General features: G+C 50.0%; 4 protein-coding genes across 12 annotated transcripts; 2 read left to right on the top strand and 2 right to left on the bottom strand.

The window, feature by feature from the left end:
- Positions 1 to 351: 351 nt before the first annotated feature.
- LOC135643079 (ras-related protein RABA1f-like) lies at positions 352 to 2,451 on the bottom strand. The gene is made up of 2 exons (XM_065159636.1): positions 2,191 to 2,451; positions 352 to 1,089 (listed from the first exon to the last, which is right to left on the bottom strand). Exons 1-2 carry the CDS (start codon positions 2,406 to 2,408, stop codon positions 657 to 659), a joined length of 651 nt encoding a protein of 216 aa, XP_065015708.1. The 5' UTR covers positions 2,409 to 2,451; the 3' UTR covers positions 352 to 656.
- A 1,062-nt stretch (positions 2,452 to 3,513) lies between these two features.
- Positions 3,514 to 7,623, top strand: LOC135583097 (sirohydrochlorin ferrochelatase, chloroplastic-like). Of its 9 annotated transcripts, none has more exons than XM_065160740.1 (7): positions 3,515 to 3,682; positions 3,994 to 4,066; positions 4,155 to 4,255; positions 4,364 to 4,425; positions 5,031 to 5,141; positions 5,226 to 5,318; positions 7,332 to 7,623. In XM_065160740.1, the coding sequence occupies exons 2-7, from the start codon at positions 4,056 to 4,058 to the stop codon at positions 7,437 to 7,439; spliced, it is 486 nt and encodes a 161-aa protein (XP_065016812.1). In that variant the 5' UTR covers positions 3,515 to 3,682; positions 3,994 to 4,055; the 3' UTR covers positions 7,440 to 7,623. The 9 variants fall into 9 exon arrangements, with proteins under 9 accessions (XP_065016808.1, XP_065016807.1, XP_065016812.1 ...); XM_065160742.1 differs by having other exon boundaries at positions 3,585 to 3,682; positions 4,012 to 4,066; XM_065160743.1 differs by having other exon boundaries at positions 3,633 to 3,682; positions 4,032 to 4,066.
- A 53-nt stretch (positions 7,624 to 7,676) lies between these two features.
- LOC135643596 (uncharacterized) lies at positions 7,677 to 8,633 on the bottom strand. Its single transcript, XM_065160745.1, has 3 exons — positions 8,350 to 8,633; positions 7,990 to 8,232; positions 7,677 to 7,922 (listed from the first exon to the last, which is right to left on the bottom strand). Exons 1-3 carry the CDS (start codon positions 8,631 to 8,633, stop codon positions 7,886 to 7,888), a joined length of 564 nt encoding a protein of 187 aa, XP_065016817.1. The 3' UTR covers positions 7,677 to 7,885.
- Positions 8,634 to 10,165: 1,532 nt separating this feature from the next.
- LOC135643766 (uncharacterized) lies at positions 10,166 to 11,434 on the top strand. The gene is made up of 2 exons (XM_065161105.1): positions 10,166 to 10,445; positions 10,500 to 11,434. Exons 1-2 carry the CDS (start codon positions 10,166 to 10,168, stop codon positions 11,432 to 11,434), a joined length of 1,215 nt encoding a protein of 404 aa, XP_065017177.1.
- Positions 11,435 to 18,552: the final 7,118 nt, after the last annotated feature.

Raw genomic sequence — 18,552 nt, 5'->3', positions numbered from 1 at the left:
TTGACAAATCTAAAGCTTGGTGGACCTAATGATCTCTAAATGGTGTTGGAGAAGAATGTAAAACATTTTGGACAAGTATTCTTTAGATTTAATTAGAAAAGACTACTTTCAGCAGAGAGTGAAAGTGGCATTGAATCTCTACATAGATTCATGATTTCATCAGAGCAGTGGCAGCATTGTCAGATGATAAGAGGACTAATTCACTCTCACCATACATAATCCACAGAGCACCTGTTGTATCAGCAGTGTAGAACTATAATATAAACTCTGCATCTGCAAAATATGATACCAATAATTCCAACTGATAGAATATAAAAGCTTACCTAAATCCAGATCGAAGCATTTATGAGGTTAAGGGAAGAACAACTGAGCAATCACTGATATAACAAAATAGCATTCCTGATTGCATAGTGCGATACATCGGTTGCAACAAACACTTTCTAACAAAATCCAGTTCGAGTTCAAGCCATATATAAAAGTGAGAAGAAATCTTGCAGTCTGCACTCTGGAACGATGACCACTCGTATATAAAAGCCATACTGATACTAGCTATGGAAGTGCAGGTGATGCTAAATTTTCTTGGAGTTTGTCTTCAAGAGAGAAGTACTTGGAAATTTGCAAAAGGCAACCCCATTCAAGAATGCCAAAGAAGAAAGCTAAGTTGAGCAGCAGCCACGTTTCTTAACAGCTGATACATCATCTTTTCCTCCCATATTGATGGTCTGTCCCTTCGGAAATACTGCAGCATCGTCGCCAACATCAAGGGATTTTTTGCTTGTTACTCGATATATCTGTGATAGCACTTCTGTAAATGCATTCTCCACATTCAGTGACTCCAAGGCAGATGTCTCCATGAAGAAGGTTTTCTCCTTCTCAGCAAAGACCTCAGCGTCCTCCAGGGAGACAGCCCTCAGGTGACGCAAGTCAGCCTTGTTGCCCACCAGCATTACCACAATGCTGGGGTCTGTATGACTCCGTAGCTCCTTCAACCACCTCTCCACATTCTCAAAAGTGGCATGGCGAGTCACATCATAGACGACGAGTGCACCGACAGCTCCTCTATAATATGCACTTGTGATGGCACGATACCTATACAAAAAGAGCAAGAGGATAGAACACATCGATTATAGACACAGAAGGTCAAGCCATATATGAAACAAGAGAGCAAAAAGTCAATTTTTATGCAGGAGATTATGAAGAACAAACTATGAAATTATAGATATCAGGCAAAATTGGCCAGACAGCAGTCTCCGAAAACAATGACTTCTATGGCTTTAGAGGATCAGGTTGATTCTGAAGAACAATAGAGCTCTTAAATCTGTCTGATCACAATTTCCAATAAAAGATCAACTATACTGTTTCAATTCAAAGTTTCAACATACAAGAGTAGTCATGTAGATTACTTCTCAAACAAAATGCTAAACGCGTCGAGGTTCAATCATGATAATTGCTGAAATCAAGAAAGATCCGGATTCTATTTTGCTCTTGTTAAGTTTATAAGCATATGAAAGAATCAATATAGCTGATAAAACAAACAGATTGTTCTTTTTTACCTCGAGTTCTTTTGGTAGCTCAAATGGCAATTCAAAGCAGTAAAATCTGCCAAGTTTGTCATGGACCTCTATAAAAATGATCCTGTTGAGGAGAAGTCCCCAGACTCAAAATTGATGAATGAAGGAGATAAAGTTCAAACTGGCTTTGAACTAGTTTTGAGCATCAAGCTCAATATTCAAGAATCGGGAGGAAATGAGGATCTTGAATGTTCATAAGAAGAACCAAAGAATTGGTAACTTTAGGAGATTGTTACCGTAATGCTCTGATCCAACTGTCGGAACACAAGCAAGAGTCAAACTGTTCCTAACGTTCCCAAACGATTCGAGATGAGAAAGGGGGGAGACGGAGAAAGGAACCATTTTTCCTAATCAATACTATCGCATAACTAAAAATCCAATGTGGTCAGAAGTCAGAACAATGCCTCGTGCTTCACCCGGCACACAGAAATGTGCAATGCGCTTGCTGCTAATTGACAGGAAGAATGCACGCCAAGCACGCACCAAAGTCGAAAAATCACTTCTTTAGCAAAAATTGCAGTAGAAGCTGAAGGAAGGCGAAAATTTTCGGAACCAGGGATCTCAGACAGCAAAATGCCTCACGATCCGCAGCAAGATCCGTTTGGCGAAGGGGGTTTACCGTTCTTGGCCGGCGGTGTCCCAGATCTGGGCCTTGACGACCTTGTCGTCGACGTGGACGGTGCGGGTGGCGAACTCGACCCCGATGGTGGACTTGGACTCGATGCTGAACTCGTTGCGGGCGAAGCGGGAGAGCAGGTTGGACTTGCCCACCCCGGAGTCCCCGATCAGCACCACCTTGAACAGGTAATCGTACTCCTCGTCCGCCCTGTACGCCATTACGACACCCACCTCCCTCTCCCTCCTCCTCCTCCTCCTCCTCCTCCTCCTCTCTCCCAAGTTCGATATTTGTGAGACTAAGAGATCGAATGGGAAGGTGGTGCGTGCCCACTCGACACGCCCATGTAGAGAGAGAGAGATCAATAAACGAGGAGAGCGCGCTCTGCATGACTTCAGCGCCGAGCCGGCGCTGCTGAATTAAAGAGAGAAGGTGGTAGCGGCTGTAATTTTTCCAATATAGTTTTCTTTTTTCTCTTCTATTTCAATTTTTCTTTTTTTTTTCAGACAAGCAAAAAAAAATACATTTTTTATTAAGAGCATAAACAAAATAAATATAAATTATTTGGATATGTAATATTGATTTGGGTGGGAAGTGCTTCCCATTACCCACTTAGTCGATCAGCGGGTCAGACTTCAATGAAGTCAATTCAATACAAATTTACACATGCACTTCATTCATTTCCTTGCATTGCGCATTCAATATATATATATATATATATATATATATATATATATATATATATATATATATATAATGTTTAATGTTGGAGTGGCAAATATGATATGTTTGGAAGTTTATTATTCATACTTCTTTTTTTTACTATTGATAACTTCTTGCTATTGATAATTTCTTATAAAATAAAAATATTATTATTTATAATCCTAATATTATTAATTTATTTTTTGTTCTTATAATCTCTTATTTTATCTTTATTATCGATGCCACTCTCTACCTATACTATCATCGTCGACTTAATCGTTGTCTGACCTTGCTTGACACTGGTCTTTTAATTAAAAAAAATAAAAATGAGGAGAAAAAAGATGAGAAAAAGAAGAACTAAAAAATAAAAAGGAAGAAAAAAATATTTATATCTATTTATGAAGGGTAGTATAAAAATATTTAAATATAAAATAATATTATAAATAATAAAAAGGGTGGCAAATACTAATATCCTATTTTTAAATTTTTGAAAGGATAAAAATGTAAAGAAAAACACATTCCTCGGTTTTTGTGCATAAGTGGATGATGGGCTACGTGTTGTTTTGTTGGGCTTCAGCCAATAAATGGGCCTAAACGATCTGTCGAACCAAACCGGGTCTAGTCGCCGCGGCTTCTCGCCGAGCCCGATGGGGTTTTCTTATCGCCTTGTGCTCATCGCGACGCCATCTCCTCCTCCTCGTTTCGCCTTCGATAGCTCATCCTTTAGTGGGGAAGCAATTTGGCGACGGATGATGCATTCTGCCACAACCCCCTCGCGAGCTCCGATCATAAGGTAAAAGGACGCGTTGATTCCCGTCGATGTCTCGAAATCTTTTGTACCATGTGTGAGGGTTTGATGATTTGGTACTAACGCAGTAATTTGAATGATACATAGTGCTGTTTCTTTTTTGTAGCATATATTAATGCACCCAATTTTTCCTATTAGATGTCATCTGTAAGAGATGAATTTTCCTGATTTTTATTGAACGGAAACTTCGGCATTATTTCTGTATTAGAAATACGACTTGTCACAAGAACAGGAAGGAAAAAAAAGGGGGGAAAATTAGGTTGTCACTGCTCTCATAGCTTTCTCTTGTTGCCAAGATTTTGTTGTTCTGATAGGGTTTTGTCTTCGAATTAAGAACACGTGCCAGTAGGGAGTATGCATGGATTCCCGGTAAACTGCCTTTTCCCAATTTTGTGAAGTTGCGAAGAATTATGACGAAAAGTAGTCCCCTTTCTGCAAAGTTTGGTTTGAGTCTCAGAAACGAAGCGACGGGAAGAGTGGAACACACGGTGGGTGACAATGATGCTGTGATCATTGTGGACCATGGATCTCGACGGCAAGAATCTAATCTCATGCTAAGTGAGCTTAAATTGTTCATATATTTTGTACTGCTGTCATCCTCTTTGGCATTTTTATCCTATTTGGTCATATGAAAAAGCTAATTGAGTATTTCGATTGATAGTACAGATGAGTTCGTTGCAATGTTCAAAGCTAGAACTGGTTATCACATAGTGGAGCCTGCTCATATGGTAATTGCTCCTTATTTTGCTTCTGGATTATACTTAGTACAATCGATCTAGAACACGAAGGGGGCATGCCAATCACTGGTTGGCACAACGTGCATCATGGCACAAAGTATCCTGCTGTGCCTACACCATTCACATACCAACAGATAATACATTGGTGTCACTTTTCACTTTGCTTGTTTTAGCACAGCAACATGCTAATGCCATCTCTACTGGTCAGTGCATTATGCCTGCATGGAAAAATAGAACGTTTTTGCATGCCTTAAGTTGCTTAAGTAAATTTACTTTCCGAGTGCTGGGAATGATTCACATGTCTGAAGTTGCTGCACTCCTGATGCAGGGAAAAATTCTAGAAGTTTATCTAACATCACTTTCTTCAACATTATAATTCTTCAACTATTAAAATTTATTTCATTCAAAATATTTATATGGATGATTTTGGTAAGATTAGAACTGTATTCATTGTTGTGTATGATGCACCACATATGAATCAAATAGGTACTAATGAATGCATCTTTTCATAGAGTTAGAGGATGTGTATTACCTTTGCTGCTATTCTCAATATTTACATAGGTAATGACTGAACTACAACCTATCTGAATAACTAGGAATTGGCTGAACCATCAATCAGGGATGCATTTAAGTTATGTGTGCAAGAAGGAGCAAAGCGTGTTATTGTCAGTCCATTTTTTCTTTTCCCAGGACGACATTGGCAGCAGGTATGTTCATCGCACCTGGCATGCTCATCTTGTTGTTAATAGTATACATGCACAGATATATGAACCCTTGCCATTGTTATTTAGGACATCCCTTCTTTAGTAGCTGACGCATCCAAAGAACACTCAGGCATATCCTATGTCATAACAGCACCTCTTGGGCTACATGGACTTTTGGTGGTATGAATAATCCCCTATTTTCCTTTGCATTTAGATGTATATTGTCAGTGCCAATTTCATTCACATGAATCCTTAAGTAAATGAATACACAGGTGACATGTGATATTTGTTAATATATTAACTCATCATGATGCTGATGATGCAAGAAATATTTAGAGTCAATGGTGATTTTGCAATTTGATAAACCTTCCGCTGTTGCCAGCATTCCAGGGAAGAACAACAGTGTTTTAGTGGCAGAATGTTGCACAAGCAATATTGACATTAACAATGCATTATTTCTTGGTCAAGCTAGAATATGACCTTTGGTTAGAACCTCAATCGAAGAGGTGAGTAGTAAAAGAGTGCTCGACTGTGGCCACCAAAGTTATCACATTATGTATGCCAACAACATGGGTGGGTATTTTCTCATGGCATGTGATGAGTTAGTTATTTCTCAAAAGCCAATCATAAGTTGATCCTCCATTAAATTCTATTAATGTCATATTCTTAATTCGAATCAGAATATGAAAGCAATATAGAATAACATTTTAAAATTGCCATGAGATGCCCACAGTTTTGGCCAGTGTTTGCCATGGAATGTGCTCCTTGGATGTCATGGCAAACCCCTGGACTGTCAAAGGGGTGCAGGCAGGAAACCAAAAAATAAACAAAAAGAAGAAAAGCGAGAAAACAAATGATAATAAGCAATGCTGCTTTGACGATCTCCCCCTCATCCAACCTCCCTTGGATAGTAAATGACATTAATTAACTCAGAGTGGCATGGGTTGATATTGAGCTAGGGATTTATTCAACCATTTGAAACCCCTGAAGGCCCAAATAAACAACATAGATAGGTTTTAAGCTATCACTCAGACCCAAGCCAATATGATTGATGTTTTACGACCAGTTGGCCATAAGAAACATGATCTTTTACTGTTGTGTATAACTGAGTTCTCTTATATCGAGCCTCAGTTACATGTTGGCATGGAAAGTCTCAGTCTATACACTGAGAAGTGCCTGTAAGGAAATTTCTGAATTCTTATGTAAGGCATGTTTACATTAAAAATAAATAAATAAATGTGACATCTGCATCTTTCTAGATTACACCACAATTTATTTGTATTACAGAAAATGTAGCAAAGAGTTTGGACCTACAAAGGTAAAATGCTGTTAAATTCACAGCATCAAGTGTTTTTACCACTCAATGCCAACAATTAGCTGCCATCAGTAGGAAAAGGGATGACATGTTACTGCAATATGCAACTGAAGTGGAACATTTGGACATGCTTCACGCATTATTTTGTCATCATGTCTGGACTGCTTTTGACCACCTTTAACATGGCATTGAGCATGCCTTGAGTTTTATTTTGGCTTTTGACACAGTTAAAATATACAACACAAACATGGTTTTGAGACTAGGGAAGCGCCTGTTTAATAGACCACCTTTATGACATCATGATGTACCAACAAAAATGGTGTTAATATATCTACTAGTATGATATCATTGTGAATGTGATATACTACAATAGTAAGTTTAGGCCCACATAAAAATTGTGGTAACATGGTTGGTGTAAAACATTTTAATGTGATTATCATTGGTATCATCACTAAATGCAAATGATTAATGCTGAATTTTTGATTACGATGGAATTTTGTGAAGTCTAGAACTTTTAGTTTCTGTAGTATGACTGTTCTAATCATTGGAAGTATTTATGATATTTATCAAAATGACCCTCTTTTGATGACTCGGCAACATTAACCTTCATCTTCAATATCCTGGTCAAATCATTAGATCATCTGTCTCCATCCATTTTTTTTTCCATTCTGCCTCTGTGTCTGCACTTTCCTTTTATTTGTAAACATGCATTCTTGTTTCTCTTGATTGTGGGTATCGGGTAGGCTTGAGGATCTCATGTACAGTTGGTGAGGTTTGACTTTGAAAGCGCTCATCTTTAATCTTTGAGACGTCTTTTCTTTTCCTACCATACTTCTCTGTTTAAGTTACTAACATGGCTGATAATATTGAATGTGCAGGATGTGGTGAACGATCGAATAAATCACTGTTTGAGCCACGTAGCTGGCGATGCAGATGAGTGTACTGCATGTGCTGGAACAGGAAAATGTCGTCTATACCAACCATGACATATGCATTTTGCAACCAGTTAAAAAGCCGTTGCTTTGGATTCAATTGGTTTTCCAAAGCCTGCAATTTGCTTTTTCTTGACGCATGTAAATGATAATATTTATGTCATCAATCTGTTTAGATATCGATACGATACGTGTTCTACATTACTCATTATTCATCAATCTGTTTAGTTTGATACGATACGATACGTGTTCTACATTATTCATCAATCTGTTTAGTTCGGAAAATCTGCATGACCAGCTAGATGTATCTTGTATTTTGCAGGAACTCTGTCCAATTGGGAGAAACATTAACATATTTAGTTGAAGGTCACAATGTTGCTGCTGGTTCTTAAACTGTTCAGGATACAATGCAACAGGGCTATCATTCGATCTGTGACATTAGAAAGAGGCATGTTCTTGCTTAGTTTCTTCACTATCATGGAGCACAACAACAGTACTCATCATCCCTTCAGGCTCTTTGCTGCTTTCCCTTTTTGGCTGCATAAAGTTACAGGAAGATTGGGTAAGAACAAGTGTTGGATGTGAGAGCATTCAGAAAAGGTACCTTGAGCTGGGCTTATTCATGCTCTTGGTGGGCACTTCTCTGCTTCCTCTGCCAAATGCAACCTCATCCATGCTCTGCCCTTGCCTCCTGTACCTTCCACCGGTCGCCACGAACCCCGGGCAAGGCCTGAAGGCTTTTATCGGCCACCAGCCGAAGCCGGGCACCGTTGCTATCCCGCCCTGGATTCGCCCCTCGCCATTGCAGCCCTTCTCGACTTCCTCCCTTCCGCAGGTCTTGCAGCCCCTTTAAAGAGTAAATTCTCTCATCAGTCATTTATTTTCTTTTCTTTGTCTTGTTTGTTGTGTAAATTAAGCTGGTGAGAAGAACTTAGCAGGAATTGCATATAGGATTACAGGATACCTGAACTGGGGGTCTTCTGTGCCTGCAACCAGTGATTCGCCATCAGGAGGGCGGATTCCTTCTTCAGGAGGAGGAACAGCAGCGGCGGAGCTTTCTTCTTCCTTTGATGCTTCGTCCTCGGTTACGATAGGAAACGCAGCTTGCGTGAAGGAAGAAGAAGAGGAGAAGCAGCGAAGAGTAGATTCGTGGGGTGGCTTCGCGAGCGAAGGATGAGGAGGACGAAGAGAGGAACGGCGTGGGAAGAGGAGGAACTGGGAAGGCGCGAGGGGGAGAATTGTAGCCATTAGAAAACCAGAGAGAGGGGAAGAGAGAGGATATATGGATCCGAAACCAACAAGATGGAAGGAAATTTTGTGGCCATCTTGGATTCGGGTCGGATCTTTACAGACCCTAATCCAATAAGATGATGTTAAGCTTGCGTTACATCCCGGTACATACGAACGGAATGGGATGGCGCTTCTTCCTGGAACTCCTCTTTCGACCACCGCCGCTCCTTCCCTCTCCTCTCTCCGGAGGCGGGTGGGCTAGGAGAAAAGGCGCCTCCTTTGGACTCTTTTCGCGAGGCGAAAAGGACGTGGTGGAGTTCAAGATCCGGGATCCTCATCGGCTCCTGCCGGAGTATGAGAACATCGACTTCATTCGGCTTAACCGAATCGGATTGGACCGGAAACGTTTCGGATCTGTTCAAGAACGGCCCATATTTCGAAGGCGAATAGCCGTGAGCCCCCCGCAAGCCCTTCGTCGCCTATGAAAACCCCGCCTTCGGCACGAGGCTTCTCTTGATTCGTTCCTTCTTGCCCTTCTCGTCCCGGGAAAGCGAAAGAACGACTTCGATCTCCCCTCCCTCCTCCTCGCGATCGCTCCGCTTCACCACCCGATCTTGTGATCAGACCGACGAGGGATGCATCGAGGTCGATGTCCGGAAAAGGTGAATCAAACCTTTCTTGCTACTTACTATCCATGATTTCGGTGTACCATCTCGTTTCTGGTTGTTGTCCCAAGATTTCTAGGGCAGGTTCTTCTTTCTCGATGCACACCTTTCTTATCCATGATTCCGCTATGCGATCTCGTTTCTGGTTCTTGTCTCAAGATTTTTTGGGCAAGTTCTTCTTTCCTGATGCACGCCTTTGATTTTTGTTCGTTTCTTTATGGAACTTGATAGGGGAATCACCGTGAAAGTCAACGGGGACATGGACCATGACGCCAGCCATCCCAGGGCGGGACAGTAGAGAAGACTCCCCTCAGGAAGTGATGGCGATGCGACATGCCACGCCATCCTCCGCGCGCAGGCCGCACCCTGTCCGAGTGAACGGGCATTAATGTCGACTCGACGTCTCCAACATCACCCCCTCAGCCAGCGACTCCCTCGCCCATACCCTGCAACCGGATGATCCGACACGCCACCCTAATGGCAACGTCAAATCCGGTCAGAGGCACGACCCCGTTCTGACAAGCAGGAACATCAGGTAATATCAGACCGAAACTATAAGAGTCCAGGGCCAAAAAGCCACTAGGGGGGAGGCAGAGGAAAAAACCCCCTTCTCGTCCACTAACAAAACCGTCGGAGGGGTCGGGCCCAGAGGACGGTCCGACCTGTGTGCAGGTACACGGCGACCACGTCGCCAGGGGACTGCAGCTGACTACCTCGGGGGATCACCCGCGGATCGGCCGGCTGTGATCGCCCACCCCGAAGACATCAGGAGGCTCTACGTGCGATCTTCGGCATCCAGACCCCTGAACCAAGCCGTAACGTCCCGAGGTCACGGCTTAAACAGGTGCAGACCGCATCAGATTGGCGCTAGAAGGAGGGCCCCGAATGCCGAACGATCCTCACGCCGACCCTCTCGGACCCGTCACCCACGGAGAAGGAGAAATGCTGACGTCAACGCCAGATCGTTATTGGCGCCTGTTCAACGACTTAGGGATGCCACCCCCATTAACCACGGTCGACCCTCCAGCCACGCTGCCCGAGGCGTTCCTCGCTCTCGCTAAGCAAGTGCAGGGAATGATGGAGATAATGCAGACCGTTGTCCCACTTATTCCCGAAATCAGGCGACTGACGGACGCCTCCGCCGACCCGGCCCATCTAAGGCCGAGTGCGGGACAGGATGCAACCGGTGAAACCTGAGACGGAGCCGTCCACCACGAAGGTTCGCCCACGCGCGCCTCTCCTGCCCCCTCTCGAGCCGCACGGCGCCGCCCCGAGCCTGACACCGTATCGTCCGACTCGGCGGACAGCTTCCTTAAGGTACAATTCTCCCAGGTCAATCGCCGCCTGGACGAGTTCCGACGCGAGCTCCAAAGGTCGCGGGACGAATCAAGCGAGGGCACCTCGGGGGGGTCCCCTTTCGTTCAGGAAATACAAGAAAAACCCATCCCCCTCAACTTTAGGGTGCCGGCCCTCGAAACATACGACGGCGGCTCCGACCCAGCAGAGCATGTCGCCGCGTTCAGAACTCAGATGGCCCTTTACGGCACGGCCGACGCGCTAATGTGCCGTACGTTTCCGACCACCTTCAGAGGACCAGCACGCGCGTGGTTCAGCCGGCTGCGACAATCCTCGATCGCGTCTTTTGACCAGTTCACCAAAGAGTTCGAACAAAACTTCCTTACCAGCGCGCGGCCTCGGCCTTCCATAGCCGCCCTGCTGGCACTATCGCAGCACGAAGAAGAAACGCTCGCGCAGTTCGTGGCGCGCTTCGCCGCGGAGATCCGCGGCTATTCGGATACTCACCCCTCTTTGATCATGCAGGCGTTCCTGACGGGGCTGAAACCGTCGAGATTCTTCTGGTCATTGATCGAGAAGCCGCCCGCCACTGTCCCCGAGATGCTCTACCGGGCAAACCAATACGTCGCCGGCGAAGCATTAGCAGCAGGAAGACGTCCGGTCGGGAAGAAATCGCGAACCGAGCAACCCCGAGCCGCCACCTCGTCGGCCGACTCGCGACCCCATCGGAGGCCCGACCACCCCGAGCAGCGGCTCCCGAGGCCCTCGCCCCTCCCGCTCAACGCACCTCGTTCCACCGAGACCACGGCCATGACACAGAAGACTGTCACGACCTCCAGAACCAGATCGAGGAGCTGATCAGAAGAGGGTACCTCGGCCGCTATCTCAAGGAACCCCGCGAAGCAACCCCGCGTCCCCAAATGCCCGTGGAAAGGCAGGTCGACGTCATCATCGGTGGACCGGCGGCAGGCGGCAACAGCTCAAGCGCGAGGAAATCCTATGCCCGGAGCTCGGTCGAGAAGCGCCCCCGACCCGAACTAGAACCCGAAATCTCTTTTGGGGCCGAGGAGGGGGAAAGGTCCCATCATGACGACGCTCTGGTAATTTCTATCTAGATCGTCAACGCCCGGGTGAAGCGGGTGATGGTCGACACTGGGAGCTCCGCCGACATCCTGTACCTCGACGCCTTCAAAAGGCTCGGCCTGCCCACTGAAGACCTCATCCCCATGAGCTCGGCACTCACGGGGTTCACCGGAGACTCAATCTCCCCGCTCGGCACCACCACACTCCCTGTCTCCATCGGGGAGGAGCCAAGGACCAAGACAATAATGACTACGTTCATAGTGGTCAACCTGCCCTCGGCCTACAACGTCATCCTCGGGCGGTCGACGCTCAACAAGCTAAAAGCAGTAGTCTCAACCTATCACCGAGCCATCAAGTTTCCCACCTCGGCGGGGGTTGGAGAATCACGAAGCGACCCAAGCGAGTCAAGAAGGTGCTACCTCACCGCGGTCTCACTCCCGAAAAGGGCGTGCCCCCACATCCCAGACCCACGGGAAGAGGCCCCCATGTCAACACACCTTGAACCGCCCGAGCGGCTTACCGAGGTGCCGATTAAGGGGGACCGGCCCGGTCAGACCGTAAAAATCGGCACAGCTCAGCCCGAAGGAGACCAGCTCCAGCTCGTCGAGTTCCTAAAAGCGAACGCCGATGTATTCGCATGGTCGCCCAAGGAAATGCCAGGGATCGATCGGACGATAGCCGAACACCAACTTAATATCAATCCCGAGGCCAGGCCAGTAAAGCAAAGACCACGCAGGTTCGCCCCCGACCGGCAGAAGGCGATCAGTGAAGAGGTCGACCGGTTGACAGAGGCCGGATTCATTTCCGAACTAAAGTACCCCCAGTGGCTGTCAAATGTAGTCCTCGTTAAAAAACCTAATGGAAGCTGGCGGATGTGCGTTGACTACACCAATCTCAACCGGGCGTGCCCCAAAGACTACTACCCGCTCCCGAGGGTAGATCAGCTAGTCGACTCCACCTCCGGCTACGAGCTCCTTACCTTCTTGGATGCATACTCGGGCTATAACCAAATCCGCATGGCACCAGCGGATCAGGAGAATACAGCTTTCATCACCGACAGAGGAATATATTGCTACAAGGTGATGCCGTTCGGCTTAAAAAACGCTGGGGCAACCTACCAGAGGATGGTCGACAAGCTGTTCAGACGCCAGATCGGCAGGAACATGGAAATATATGTGGACGACATGATCGTAAAAAGCAAAACCGCGGAGGCGCACCTGACCGACTTGGCAGAAACTTTTTAGACCCTCAAACGATTCAATATGCGTTTGAACCCTGCGAAGTGCGTCTTCGGGGTTAGCTCGGGAAGATTCCTTGGCTTCGTCATCCACCAGAGGGGAATAGACGCCAACCCAGAAAAGGTACGGGCCATAACCCGGATGCGCTCACCCCGATCCGTCAAAGAAGTACAGTGTCTCACAGGGAAACTGGCGGCACTCAGTAGGTTCATATCCAGGTCGGGCGACAGGTGCCTGCCCTTCTTCCAGGCCCTACAGCAAGTCAATAACTTCGCCTGGACACCCGAGTGCGAGGAAGCCTTTGTAAACCTGAAGGTATACCTTGCTCGCTTGCCCCGACTCGCTTCCCCTGAGCCAGGAGAAACCTTGAGCCTTTACTTGGCGGCGTCAGGACGGGCAGTTAGCTCGGTGCTGGTCCGAGAAACACCGTCGCAGCAGCAACCCGTATATTACGTCAGCCACGTCCTCGCCGGGGCCGAGGCGCGGTACCCCCCCATCGAAAGGCTAGCTCTGGCGTTGGTGAAGACAGCGCGAAAGCTACGCCCATACTTCCAGTCCCACACAATCAAAGTCGTCACCGACCAGCCACTGCAGAAAATCCTATCCAAGTTCGACGCGTCGGGTCGAATGTTACGATGGTCGGTCGAGCTCAGCGAGTTCGACGTCCGATACTCTCCGCGGAACGCCATAAAAGCCCAGGTACTGGCCGACTTCATCTCTGAACTAACGCCTGAGGATTGTGCAGAGGAACGGAAAGATGCCGACCGTGCGTGGACCCTGCATGTCGACGGCTCCGCCATCACCGGCGCGGCCGGAGTCGGCCTCATCCTTAAAAGCCCTACTGGGGAAACCTACGAAAGGTCCATCTAGCTGCAATTCCAAGCCACCAACAACGAAGCCGAATACGAGGCGCTACTACATGGCCTACGCCTTGCCTTGGAGATGCAGGTAGACAACCTCGAGGTATTCAACGACTCTCAGCTGGTGACAGGACACGTAAACGGGAACTACGAGGCCCGGGACCCCACGATGGCGTCATACCTGGCGGAAACACAGCGGCTCGCCCGCCTCTTCAGCCGATTCTCAATCACACAAGTGCCCCGAGTCCAAAACGCATCCGCCGACGCTTTGGCAAAAGCAGCCTCCGCACGGGGTTTAGAAAAGGCCCCCGCGACCGAGCCCATAACAGCGCCAACCATACCATCCTGCGGCGTCGTCGAGACCCGAACCCTGCCGAACTAGATGGAGGAGATACTCCGCTTCAAGATAAATGGGGCCGAGCCCGACGACCCGGCGGCGGCAAGACGACTGAGGCGAACGCAGTCCTGGTATAGCTTGATCGGCGGGAAGCTGTACCGCAGAGGTTTCTCACAGCCACTCTTGCTCTGCCTCGCGCCCCCCGAGGCCCACACCGTCCTCGCCGAGCTCCACGAGGGAATTTGTGGGGAACATATAGGGGGTCGGACCTTGGCCTTCAAGGCCCTCCGACAGGGTTACTACTGGCCAACAATGCGCCGAGACGCTGCGGCATACGTGCGGCAATGCCAACCGTGCCAACGGCACGCCCGACTACAGCATCAACCGGCGGTCCCTCTCAACTCGATGGAAGTCGCTTGGCCATTCGCCCAGTGGGGGCTAGATCTCCTCGGTCCTTTCCCTCCGGCCTCGGGGCAACGACGTTTCCTCATTGTCGGGGTGGATTATTTCACAAAATGGGTTGAGGCCGAGCCACTGGCCTCCATCACCGAGAAGCAAGTCGAAGGCTTTACGTGGAAGAACATCATCACTCGGTTCGGGATCCCAAGGGCCATTATCACCGACAATGGGGCCCAGTTCAACAACGCAAAATTTAAGGCTTACTGCTCGTCGTACGTAATACGACTGAAGTTTAGCTCGGTGGCACACCCTCAGACCAACGGGCAGGCCGAGGTGATGAATCGGGCGGTTCTAGAAGGCCTCAGGAGACGAGTCGCAGGCGCACTCGGAGCTTGGGTAGACGAACTACCGAGCGTTCTATGGGCGATGCGGACTACCCCGAAAACGGCTTCAGGCGAATCCCCGTTCAGCCTTGCGTTCGGGACCGAAGCAGTCCTACCGCCCGAGGTGGTATTCCCAACCTTTCGCACCTCGGATTACAAGCAAGAGGATTCCGAGGAAGGCCTGAGGGCGCGTCTGGACCTCCTCGAGGAAAGAAGGACCGAGGCCCACCTACGCGCCCTGGCCTACAAAAAGGTCGTGGCACGAATGTACAACCGAAGAGTCCATCCTCGCCCAATCGAGATTAGAGATCTCGTTCTCCGTAAGGCGGAAGTGACCAACCCGACCCGAGCGGGAGGCAAGCTCGCACCCAACTGGGAGGGCCCGTACAGAGTCTACGATATGGTCCGAGAAGGGACCTACCGACTCGAGACCATGGAAGGGAGCCGTCTCCCGAGGACCTGGAACGCAATACATCTGAAGAAATTCTACCCGTAAGAAAGGACCAAGCAGAGACGTATATCGCGCCAGACGCGCAAGACAATAGCCAGAATAAGTCGTTTCATTTATGAAGAATTCATACAGACATTGGGTGGGCGATACAAAGACCCGAAACTCCAGCCCGACCCAAAACAAAACAACAAAAAAAAAAAAAAAAAACATCAGCACGGAGGGGGTGTCTCGGGCCCGTCATCGAAGGGGACGCTCGCCGACATGTCCACCGCCTCGTCCGCAGGATGGTCGGCGAAGGGATCCGACTCCAACTCCCACTCCGGATGACTCGAGCGGGCACGAGCACAGGCTACTCGGTAACCGAACTCGTACGTCGCCCACCCTGACCTCACCAGGCCGCGCTCGAACCCGTTCGATGCCTTGTACTCGGCAATCGCCCTCTCTATCCGCTCCGGCAGAGCCTGTTGTTCCTCCTTCAAGGCTGCCTCGGCGGCCCAAGCGGCTGACCGCGCGGACTCGACGTCGTTGGAGAGCGTCTGGAGTTCATCGTCCAACGTTCGGGCGCGAGCTTGGCTCTCCTCCAGCTCGCCCTTCAGGCGCTTCACCTCTTCGTCCAGCGCCGCGGCGCGCTGCTCGGCCGCTGCCACGACCTCCGGGCCGGACGACTGCCTCAGCTCTTGATTCTCGAGACGAAGCGCGGCGTAAGTGCTCGACTGTCGTTCGATCAGCCGCCCGGCATCAAGGACTCGATCGATCAGCGCCATGGCATAGTGTTGGCCCTGCACCCAGGTCAGCATCAACACCTAAAGTAACAGACAAACGGAAGAAGCAAGGGCGTCACTCACCCACACCAAGGATTTCGCCGCCCGTTCCGCCAACACCTCCGAGGTGGAGCCATAAAGTTCTTTGGCCAGCAGCGGGGGAAGCGCCCCCCGGATAAACTCCTGAGCCGTCGACCCGTCGGCCCAGACCTTGCTGTCTGCTTTAAGCCCGGGCCACCGCGGGATGTAGGAGGCTCCGGCTGCGCCGGTAGGGAGGTTGGCCATGATCGGGGCCTGATACTCCTCGTCCCCCAACCGGCTGACACGGCACAGGTCCCGCATCGACCTCGGGCGCGCCGATGCCCCTTGAGCCGGGTCGCCACCAGCCGGCTCGGCCGCCTCCTTTCCCTTAGCGGTCCCCGTCGCTTGCCCCGACGGGGCGGTCCCCGTCAACCCCGCGGCGCCACGCTCCCGAGCGGCCGAACGCGCAGACACTTTCCTGACCGCAGTTTTCAGTTTCTTCGCCGGACGACTCGTGTTCGGAGAAGTCGACGCAGTCTCGGGCGCCCCCCTCTTCGGGACCTCTCCAGAGCCAGTGCCGCCCTGTGGCTGAGACGCGGCCGGTCGGGAGTGCGACGCCTTCTTTACGGACTGGAAGTTCACCATCCCTGCAAAAGGAGATCCGATCAATCAGACAACACGAGACAAAGGAGAGGGGGCATGCAACGGGAAGGCAACCGTACCCCCAGCAGCCGGGCTCAACCCTACGTCAGCCAGCCACTCCTCGGTCATCTTTTTGATCATCCGAGAAGAGGACAGGATGCCCCTCAAACGATCTACATCCGCCGACTCTCTGCCTGAGAGCAACGGGAGGACGTTGTCGACCATGCGGGAAGTCCATCCGGTGTTGAAGCCCCACCCCCGACTGCAGCTGACGAAGAAGAAGCGACTCTTCCAGCCCTTATTATTGGAAGGGGCCCCACCGATCCTGAACCCACTACGAGCGGCCAGGTGATACCCACCCCGACCCCTACACAGCCGAAAGCAGGCCAGAAATAGAGCTCTGGACGATTCTATCCCAGCCATCCTACACTCCCCGAGAAAGACGACCAAGTATCACCAGGAATTCGGCGCCATCTGGGATGGCGAGATGCCCCAGGCACGGAGGTAGTCCTCGATTACGGGATGAAGCGGAAACCGCAACCCCGCCTCAAGAGCACCCACCGTCAGCCCGAACCCCTGAGGGAGCTGGTCATACGGCCGTTGGTCCGGACGGGGGGCTGACAAGCTGTAACCCTCCGGGATACAGTAGCGAACCCGGAGCTCCTCCAAAAGCTCCTCGGTCACCACCGACTCTACGTCGTGCCACAGCTTGAGGTTTGCAAGCCGGGCGGAACTTCCCCCCACTTTTAAGGACTCGCCCCCCGAGGACAAATGCCTGACCCCGGGGCCCTCAGAAGAAGAGGTGGAGGATGAGGAAGAGGAGGAAGACGAAGACATCCTAACCTCAGAGACGATGTGGAAGGCCTGAGTCGAAGGACAAGGTGAACGAGGGACAGCGGCGACCCAACGGAGCGACAGCAGCCAAACGACGATCAGCGAAACCCCTTTAGGGAAGGCTTATATAAAAAGAGCCGGAGGTGACGGTCGAGCTTCCCGAGAAAGGGGAAATAAATCACAGCCGGCAGCGCGCCTCAGCGCCCTAGATCTGCCGATCCCGCGCGACCGCACCTGATCCCTAGAAACTGCGCCGCCCCCCTCAAAGCGCCACGTGGCGCATGGCGCCGCACGATCCACTCAAGACGCCCGCGTTCCCGCCCGTAGGAGACAGCGGGGCGGTATGTCCCAAGCAATAAAGGTCCACACCTCGAACGCAGCGCCAACGCGTGACAGCATGCAATCAGTCCAGATTGCGACTCGACGATCCAGTCATTTCGAGTCGTTCCAGTTCAGGTTCCGACCTGCGACTCGACGATCCAGTCATTTCGAGTCGTTCCGGTTCAGGTTCCGACCTGCGACTCGACGATCCAGTCATTTCGAGTCGTTCCAGTTCAGGTTCCGACCTGCGACTCGACGATCTAGTCATTTCGAGTCGTTCCAGTTCAGGTTTCGACCTGCGACTCGACGATCCAGTCATTGTGAGTCGTCCCAGTGCCGTTTCCGACCAACGACTCAACGACCTCGCCGTCCCGAGTCGTTCAGTTCCCGACCCGCGACCCCTCGATCCAGTCATTTCGAGTCGCTCGGACTCATGGTTTCCCTGTCCAAACGCACGAGGGCGCCCTCCGTCCGCAAAACTCTAAAGACCGATGCAGCAAACCCCCGCCTGGGGGGGGGGGGGGGGGGAAGTGATAGGGGAATCACCGTGAAAGTCAACGGGGACATGGACCATGACGCCAGCCATCCCAGGGCGAGACAGTAGAGAAGACTCCCCTCAGGAAGTGATGGCGACGCGACATGCCAC

The sequence above is a fragment of the Musa acuminata genome, chromosome BXJ3-7, assembly GCF_036884655.1.
Source record: "Musa acuminata AAA Group cultivar baxijiao chromosome BXJ3-7, Cavendish_Baxijiao_AAA, whole genome shotgun sequence".
Classification (NCBI taxonomy): Eukaryota; Viridiplantae; Streptophyta; class Magnoliopsida; order Zingiberales; family Musaceae; genus Musa; species Musa acuminata.
This window is presented reverse-complemented; position numbering and strand designations above follow the sequence as displayed.

Coding starts and splice junctions, on each gene's coding strand:
- LOC135643079 (XM_065159636.1), bottom strand. CDS start 2,408: ATGGCGTACAGGGCGGACGAGGAGTACGATTACCTGTTCAAGGTGGTG. Junction 1,090..2,190: donor GACACCGCCGGCCAAGAACG/GTAAACCCCCTT, acceptor CTTTTTGTATAG/GTATCGTGCCATCACAAGTG.
- LOC135583097 (XM_065160735.1), top strand. CDS start 3,537: ATGGGGTTTTCTTATCGCCTTGTGCTCATCGCGACGCCATCTCCTCCT. Junction 4,256..4,363: donor AGAATCTAATCTCATGCTAA/GTGAGCTTAAAT, acceptor TTGATAGTACAG/ATGAGTTCGTTGCAATGTTC. Junction 5,319..7,331: donor GGCTACATGGACTTTTGGTG/GTATGAATAATC, acceptor TTGAATGTGCAG/GATGTGGTGAACGATCGAAT.
- LOC135643596 (XM_065160745.1), bottom strand. CDS start 8,633: ATGGCTACAATTCTCCCCCTCGCGCCTTCCCAGTTCCTCCTCTTCCCA. Junction 8,233..8,349: donor ACAGAAGACCCCCAGTTCAG/GTATCCTGTAAT, acceptor TACTCTTTAAAG/GGGCTGCAAGACCTGCGGAA. Junction 7,923..7,989: donor ATGAATAAGCCCAGCTCAAG/GTACCTTTTCTG, acceptor AACTTTATGCAG/CCAAAAAGGGAAAGCAGCAA.
- LOC135643766 (XM_065161105.1), top strand. CDS start 10,166: ATGCCGAACGATCCTCACGCCGACCCTCTCGGACCCGTCACCCACGGA. Junction 10,446..10,499: donor CCCGGCCCATCTAAGGCCGA/GTGCGGGACAGG, acceptor TCCACCACGAAG/GTTCGCCCACGCGCGCCTCT.